Raw genomic sequence first — 8837 nt, 5'->3', positions numbered from 1 at the left:
ATTCCTTTAATGCATCTTTTTTAAAGGGAGAATTAACCGTCACACAAAAACGGGCAATAATAATTAAGGGTAAACAGTTACCGAGGGACGACCTTAATAATTGGAGACCAATTTCACTATTAAACACTGATTATAAAATATTGGCGAAGACTCTATCAGTTCGCCTGTCTAAAGTTATTTTAAATATTATTGGTGAAGATCAGTACGGTTTTTTGAAGGGTCGAACCATTAGTTCAGCGATTCGGCAAATGGACGATTTAGTTTCGTATGTAAACGAATATGATAAACCTGGGTTCCTTGTAGCCCTGGACAATAAAGCTGCATTTGACACAATTTCCAAAGAGTTTATTGTGTATGCATTTAAACGATATAATTTTGGTGCCGTCTTTGTAAGATGGGTAGAGATTTTATTGTATAAATCAGAAAGTTGTATTAATTTTATGGGCTGGTTATCGGAATGTATTGAACGCCGGTATCAGACAGGGCTGTTCGTTTTCACCGATGGCCTTCATTCTTGCATTAGAAATGTTGGCCTTGAAAATTAGAAATGATGGTTCAATTAAGGGTCTGCCTCTGCCGAAAGAGGCTAACGATAATTATGATATGATAACTTAACTTACACCACATCGTCCAACTCTTGTGTTCATACTTTAATACTCAAATGTACATAGCTGTGCCTAATTCAAATGCTACTCATATTTCACCCTGCTGTATAACACATGCAATATTGTGTATTTGACGTAGAATGTCTTCACAGCCATCCGTGTGACCTATTTACTTACCCGATAATCATATCACCTTCGTATCCATTTACTTTACTTTGTCTTGAAAACACATTTATTCTTTATTCTTTCCTCCTCTCCTTCTTACTTGTGTTCTGTATAAAGTCATGCTCTGTTTCCCCAGAGGCTATGTGAGAGCTAGCCCATGTCCCTTGTGCAGCCACTTTTCCCGTTGTTCGGCGTGGGGTAGAGTAACACCGTTTCGGCCCTGGATTTTAAGCATGTACTTCAGAGATGCCATTACCTAAATGTGTAGCGGAATGTGGGGAAGAAAGATTTAGAAAAGTAGAAGTACTTTCAAACTCCCACACTTGAGTTTTATTGCTAAAAAAACTCAACAACAAACGCAATTCTTTATAGGTGGATTCTACGAAGTATAAATTTCGGTTTATTTTCCGATGGATGAATGGTGTATCAAAAAAAGAAAAGATTCGAAAAGTTAGGAAAGTTAGTTCATCGCGCACGATTCATATCACACGAGTTCAAGAGACACAGAACAAGCACGTCTGTTTTTTTCCTTGGTGTTACTTAAATTAGTTGTGAAGAACTGGTTCGCCTGACGGTCTGAAGATGACGAAAAGGTCTATCCCAGTTGAAACCATGCTTGCTCGTGACTCGTTGGTTTTCCCCATCCAGTTCATGTTCTTTGAAGTGTTCGGTAAATATACTCTGCCTCGACGTCCTTGGACATCTTCACCCAGAACCCGGAACCCGGAACCCGGAACGTCTGCAATTAACAAACCTTGGTTCAGCTCTATAATTGGTTCATACAATCATAGAACTTACTGAGTGGTTTGTTCTGCGGCTGGTCTGGTCCTTCTCCCATCGCAGTGACCAGCTAAACAAAATAAAACAACTGAGCCCAAAGTGCTCTAATCCAAACGTTCAAGTTGCCGCCACATCACGGCTTCCACTTGCACAACAACTACATAACACGATAAATGCATCATATTACGATATTACAGAACAACAAGAAAATATTTGCGGTAACGACTTGACCGTTGCGAAATCTCCCGGCTGGCCATTTGGTTACCAGCTGAGTTGACTGCGCAGGCGAAAATCGGAAAGGCTTTGGCAAGCTTGACTTGAATGAGCTACTCACCCTTCGACGTAAGTTATCCTGCTATTAATGTGACACGCGTCGCATGCTGTTTCTTGACCAGCGAATTAAGACGTTCGTCAGCCTGCCCGTGCGCCTGTCCTCGTGTCTCAACGCAGAATCCCAGATCGCTGTTGACCTGCCTCCTGATAATTGGCTGCGCCATACGTGACGCGAGAGACTTTTTACACGTCACTAAAGAAGACTCTCACGCGCCGTCTCCTTCTGGTCTCGGTACCTTCATGCGCCGTCTCCTTCCGGTCTCGGTTAAATCGGATAAATATTATTGACTAAACATGACTAAACACTGCAAACCACTGCAATACACAAACTTATTTTCTGAATCGCGTTCCGCGACAAAGGCCCCCCCTTCTGAAGCGAAAACTAGTTTTAGCTCTTTCTCAGACAATAAGTTTTATTTCATTTAACCCTGAAAATACTCCACCTCCTTTCCACTTGCTATCCTATTTATCTCTGGAAGCTCACCACCTCTCAGTTTACTACTACTCCTCTACTGATAATTGGCTCTGCTCAAAAAGTCAGCTCCGACATTGTCTTTGCCTGGAATCACTTTGAGGGTGAAAGAGTGTTGTTGGAGCTGCAAAGCCCATCTCATAAGCCTGCCGTTTTCAGTTTTTGACTTCTGCAAGTACTGGAGTGGTTGGTGATCAGTTTCAATCACGAACTGCTCGGCGTACAAATACTGCTCGAATCTTTTCACTCCCCAAACCACCCCGAGACACTCCTTTTCTATGGTCGAGTAGTTTCTTTCGGCGCTGTTCAGTTTTTTGCTTGCGTAAGCCACCGGGTGCAAGTTGCCACCTTGCTCTTGCAGTAGAACTGCTCCTAACGCTTCGTTGGATGCGTCTGTACGTAACACGTACTGTTTGCTATTGTCCGGCAGTATCAGAATGGGTTTGCTGATCAGACACTGTTTCAGAGTCGTGAAAGCAGTTTCACACTCTTTGGTCCAGACTATCTTCTCTGGCTGATCTTTCTTTGTGAGGTCTGTGAGGGGTGCACTCACTCGAGCAAAGTCAGGTACAAACTTCCGGTAATACCCCGCTAGGCCCAAGAAAGAACGCACCTCTTTCTTTGTACGAGGTTTTTCCGCCCTTCTGATTTTCTCGGTTTTGTCATCGTCTGGGCTTATTTTCCCATGACCGATCCGGTGACCGAGGTAGTCAAGTTCGCGGAATCCTAGGTGACACTTGGAGGGTTTGGCGGTGAGGCCGACCTCCTCAAGCCTCGCCAACACTGCGTTCAAAGCCTCCAGATGTTGTTCCCAGGTTTTGGTTGCTATCAGGATGTCATCCATGAAGAATTCTACGTCCTCCCTGCCTAACGGATCGAGCAGTTTTCTGACACACCTAGTGAATATGGCACTGGCCGTTTTCAGTCCAAATGGCATTTTTGTCCACTGGTACTGGCCCCCTGGAGTAGAGAAGCTGGTTTTGGCTCTGTCTTTTTCTTTAACGCCCACTTGCCAGTAACCCTTACTCAAATCCAATTTTGAGAAGTACTCTGCCTGCTGCAGACGAGCAAAGATTTGCTCAGCATCCGGAATTGGCTCAGAATCGAACTCGGTGACCTTGTTCAATTTTCTGTAGTCTATACAGAATCTCACTGTACCGTCACGCTTTTGCGTCAGTACAACCGGACTGCTATATGGAGACACGCTAGGTTCGATAACCCCCATCTTTTCCATAGTTTGCACTTCCTTCTTGATTGTTTCCCTCTGTGAGTGAGGAATTGGGTACTGTTTCACACGCACCGGCTCAGAGGTAGACAGTTTGATTTCGCATTCTTCTAGCTGGCATGAGCCTGGCATATCACTCAGAGCTTTCTGGTGACTGCGACACAAGTTACGCAAGTCTTTCTGCTTTTCCACAGATAATTCGGCGTTAATGACCACATCATCCCACTTTTCTTTTGGAGCGAGAGGTATGAGTGGTATCTTGTCGGTGTTCAGCCCACCGTCTTCGCTATCACTCATCTCGTGCATCACAATTGCTACTTCTTCTTCTGCGGGTTCCGCCGATCTCGCTGCCGCTCCGTCGGGAACATCCGACGCGGTTCTTTCCACGTACAACTTCAGCAAGTTGGCGTGGTACACCTTGACCTTGTTTCCCATTTGTACTCTATAGTTGCAAGATCCCACTCTATCAACTATCTTGTAAGGTCCTTTCCAAGTCAGCTGAAGCTTGTTGTGCTTCACTGGTAACAAAATCAAAACTTTGTCACCCTTTGCCAGGTGCCTTTGGCGTGTGTTTTTATCGTACGCCCGTGCGTGTCTGAGCGAGGCTTTGCTCAGGTTTTCCCTGGCTAGAGTGCACGTTTGTTCTATTTTGTTCGAGAGATCGACAATGTGACCTATTGTCGTCCTCAACTCTTCACTGGACTCGTCATCAGTCCAAATCTGCCTGAGTACCTGCATGGGTCCTCGGACCTCTCTCCCGTACAAGAGTTCGAACGGAGAGAACATCAGGCTTTCTTGGGGCACCTCGCGGTATGCAAACAGTAGAGCGGGAATAAATTTATCCCACTCCTTGGGCTGCTCTTGGCACATACGCTTCATCATTGACTTGAGAGTAGAGTTCAGTTTCTCTGTTAACCCATTGGTTTGAGCATGAAACGGACTGGTGCGCAATCCTTTCACCCCTAGCAACCTGTTGACTTCAGTCATGTATCCACCTACAAACTGTCCCCCCTGATCAGTCAACACTTCTTTGGGTAGTCCGAAACGCGTCCACATCTCAAACAGAGCATCCGCGACCGTCTCTGAGCTGATGTCTTTCAGCGGAACGGCCTCCGCGTACCTAGTCGCGTGATCGATCATGGTAAGGATGTACCGATGCCCCCGCGCCGAAGCAGGTAGGATGGGGCCGATGATATCAACACCAACGCGTTCGAAAGGGGTGTTCATCAGCGGGACTTTCTGGAGGGGTACCTTCCTAGTTGCTCCCTTAGGAGTACTTCTTTGGCAGGCATCACATGATGCACAGTAGCGTCTCACATCTCCGCAGATGCCTGGCCAGAAAAAGTCTCGCCAGATTCTGTCTCTGGTTTTCCTAGCGCCTAAGTGACCTGACATGGGTGAATCATGCGCCAAACCCATCACTTCGTCCCTAAACTTTTTAGGCACCACCACCTGCTTGTATTCTGTATCTTTGGACGAGTAGACCCTGTACAGAATATCCTTCTTCCATACGTAACGAGTCCCTGTTTTGAGCTTCTGGTCTGCGACCGCGCGAGCCTTGACCAAGTCAGGGTCGTTTCGTTGCTCAGCTTTCAGATCATCAGGTTTGATCTGCCCTATCAGAGTTTCTTTGGGAATAACCTTCACTGGCTTTTCCTTGCTTTTTGCTTCTTGCTGTCGAGTGACTACGGGAGCACAAGTCTCCGCTCTTGCTCGGAACAAAGGCACCCCTGTCTCGACATTTTGACTATCGGTCCTCACGTTACCGATCAACACCGGATGCACCGGCCTATCCATCACCAACACCTTGGTAATGCCACTGAAAAATGGAGTTCGCATCTCCACTTCAGCTATCGGGAGCTCTCTAGTCACACGGGAATCGGCTAACACTACTCTCTTTGCTTCGCCCGTGTACTTCTCCCTCGGAACTATCTCGCTGTCCACAATGATAGCGGAAGCTCCCGTATCCCTTATCGCTCTCACCGTCTTGCCTTCGACGGTAGCTTCACACTGCGGCTCAAACACGAGGTTACAGCATTTCTCACATACTGTGGGTGGTTCCTGAACGTCCACCGCTGCCAATGTGATCGTTGATGCAGAGCTAGGCTTATTGTTGGGTTTGCTCTTAGGACACTGACGCGCCAGGTGAGGTCCGCCACATAGAAAACAACCACTGGGACCCGACCTCTGTCCCTCCGATGCGTTGCCGAACCTGAAGTTATCTGTTCTCACGTTCGCGGGGGGTTTGGATCCACCGTTGGGTTGGTTATGCACTGTTTTGGGTGGATTAGGGATCGCCCGGCGATGTTCCGATTCGCGCGACTCCTCGTACACGCGCGCGTGTTTGAGCGCCTCATCGACATTGATCGGGTTACGCTCCCGCACGAACCGAGCTTGTTCAAAGGGTAGCCATTCTAGAAACCTTTCCATGATGATCAGACTTTTTGGGTCATGTGCTTTACCCTCTCTCTTTGCTAGCTCCACCCACCTGTCAAAATACAGTTGAATCCTCGTCAACCCTTCCTTTGCGCTTTCCCCAGCCTCTTTCTTGGCGCCCCTAAACTTTTTCCGGTACGCCTCTGATGTCAGCTGGAACTTTTCCAGAATAGCGGCCTTTACCGTGTTGTAGTCCTTTGCCTCTTCATCTGACAATCTGGCATATGCCTCGCGTGCTTTGCCTTTGAGTTGGCAGCCTAGTCGCGCTCCCCAATCATCATCATCCCATTTCGAGATTTTTGCTACCCTTTCGAATTGACGAAAGTATGCCTCGAGATCATCTTTATCATCCAGATATGGTAGCTTCAATTTGATTGATTTCTCATGCCCGGGACCAGCATCGTTGCCTAACTCGCGAGCGTTCTGGTTGCGGTTGCCTTCAGCTTGATTCTGCAACTCGATACGACGCAGTTCGAAGTCTCGCTCCTCGCGCCTATCTTCTCTCTCTGCCGCGATCCTACGCTCTTCAGCCTGGAGAGCTTCTCTCCGTCTCCTCTCCTCCAACTCCAGGTTATCTTTTCTCTTCTTCTCCTCCAGCTCCTCGAGCCGGCGTTTTTCGATATACTCTGCTAAGGGTTTACCTGATAAGCCTAGTACGTTGCCGTCACGCTGGTATGCCACTAGAGGCGAGTCCACCTCTGCTACCTGACGTGGGCGGGGCATGTTTACTCTACTCTAGAATAAATGTCACTAAGGTTTACCTGTAGGAGAAAAAAGATCACTAGATACCTCGCCTCAGTCAATCTTAGTTCGTCCCGGACGATACAAGGTTTGACTGTTGTAGCCGTAGACTAGCCTCGACACTCTGTTAGACAATACCCTACTTCTAACGAAAGTGACCTTGACTCCAAGCCAAGCTGCTAACTACTGCTACTTATGTTGATTGTGACCCCGACCCTGTCGTAGATTACCAATACAACATAACACTTCAGCTGCACTAATTCACACTGATTAGTTACAACCGCCACGGATTATAGACTTTACTTTGAACCTTTGAACAAAGAAGCTAAACACCGTCCTCGATTTAAATTAGTCCTAACACCACCTCACTCTGGTTATGTTGACTCAATTTAAATCTCTACTCTACTAGGTTAGTCGTAGTCTCAACTACTCCGAATTGGTACGACCTAACTTAGTTCACTGATCTAACTTCTACTCAAGTTAGATCCAGTTACCTGTTGAACCTCGTTCAACCTAAAAGAGCTTGGGTTCAGTTCGACTAGTACTTTACCGTTATCTTCAAAAGATGTAGGGTGAAAGAAATATAATTTAGAGTGCTGCTGTTGCCGTCCAATCCTCGCCCGAGCAGTCGCCGCTTTCTTGTGTTAGCTTACTAATCTACTCAAGATTAACTAACATACATGTATAGCTTCTCTAGTCTACTCCAGACTAACTATCATGCATAAGAAACAGACGTGCTGTGCTGCGATGGGGTAAGGATAGACAACCTCCGCGCACCTACAAAAATTTGCGTTGTTGGCCACACAGAAAAAAAAGAAGATCTAGCTCATAAAATCGTATCCCGGACGAGCCCCCACTGTAGCGGAATGTGGGGAAGAAAGATTTAGAAAAGTAGAAGTACTTTCAAACTCCCACACTTGAGTTTTATTGCTAAAAAAACTCAACAACAAACGCAATTCTTTATAGGTGGATTCTACGAAGTATAAATTTCGGTTTATTTTCCGATGGATGAATGGTGTATCAAAAAAAGAAAAGATTCGAAAAGTTAGGAAAGTTAGTTCATCGCGCACGATTCATATCACACGAGTTCAAGAGACACAGAACAAGCACGTCTGTTTTTTTCCTTGGTGTTACTTAAATTAGTTGTGAAGAACTGGTTCGCCTGACGGTCTGAAGATGACGAAAAGGTCTATCCCAGTTGAAACCATGCTTGCTCGTGACTCGTTGGTTTTCCCCATCCAGTTCATGTTCTTTGAAGTGTTCGGTAAATATACTCTGCCTCGACGTCCTTGGACATCTTCACCCAGAACCCGGAACCCGGAACCCGGAACGTCTGCAATTAACAAACCTTGGTTCAGCTCTATAATTGGTTCATACAATCATAGAACTTACTGAGTGGTTTGTTCTGCGGCTGGTCTGGTCCTTCTCCCATCGCAGTGACCAGCTAAACAAAATAAAACAACTGAGCCCAAAGTGCTCTAATCCAAACGTTCAAGTTGCCGCCACATCACGGCTTCCACTTGCACAACAACTACATAACACGATAAATGCATCATATTACGATATTACAGAACAACAAGAAAATATTTGCGGTAACGACTTGACCGTTGCGAAATCTCCCGGCTGGCCATTTGGTTACCAGCTGAGTTGACTGCGCAGGCGAAAATCGGAAAGGCTTTGGCAAGCTTGACTTGAATGAGCTACTCACCCTTCGACGTAAGTTATCCTGCTATTAATGTGACACGCGTCGCATGCTGTTTCTTGACCAGCGAATTAAGACGTTCGTCAGCCTGCCCGTGCGCCTGTCCTCGTGTCTCAACGCAGAATCCCAGATCGCTGTTGACCTGCCTCCTGATAATTGGCTGCGCCATACGTGACGCGAGAGACTTTTTACACGTCACTAAAGAAGACTCTCACGCGCCGTCTCCTTCTGGTCTCGGTACCTTCATGCGCCGTCTCCTTCCGGTCTCGGTTAAATCGGATAAATATTATTGACTAAACATGACTAAACACTGCAAACCACTGCAATACACAAACTTATTTTCTGAATCGCGTTCCGCGACAAAATGCCTGTTGATTT

The 8837-nt window shown here is 46.3% G+C and overlaps 1 protein-coding gene across 1 annotated transcript; it reads right to left on the bottom strand.

Moving 5' to 3' along the window:
• Positions 1–3122: 3122 nt before the first annotated feature.
• On the bottom strand, positions 3123–8820 carry LOC138983107 (uncharacterized). Its single transcript, XM_070356514.1, has 3 exons — positions 8466–8820; positions 3309–8090; positions 3123–3180 (listed from the first exon to the last, which is right to left on the bottom strand). Exons 2-3 carry the CDS (start codon positions 6737–6739, stop codon positions 3123–3125), a joined length of 3489 nt encoding a protein of 1162 aa, XP_070212615.1. The 5' UTR covers positions 6740–8090; positions 8466–8820.
• Positions 8821–8837: the final 17 nt, after the last annotated feature.

Source organism: Littorina saxatilis, linkage group LG12, assembly GCF_037325665.1.
Source record: "Littorina saxatilis isolate snail1 linkage group LG12, US_GU_Lsax_2.0, whole genome shotgun sequence".
Lineage (NCBI taxonomy): Eukaryota > Metazoa > Mollusca > Gastropoda > Littorinimorpha > Littorinidae > Littorina > Littorina saxatilis.
Note: the sequence above shows the minus strand (reverse complement) of the source record. Positions and strands in the feature narration are given on the sequence as shown.

Excerpts from the sequence above, each read along its gene's own strand:
- LOC138983107 (XM_070356514.1), bottom strand. The coding sequence starts at position 6,739 with ATGCCCCGCCCACGTCAGGTAGCAGAGGTGGACTCGCCTCTAGTGGCA. Across the intron at positions 3,181-3,308 it reads TTCTCTACTCCAGGGGGCCA|CAACCAAAACCTGGGAACAA; the intron begins GTACCAGTGGAC and ends ACATCCTGATAG.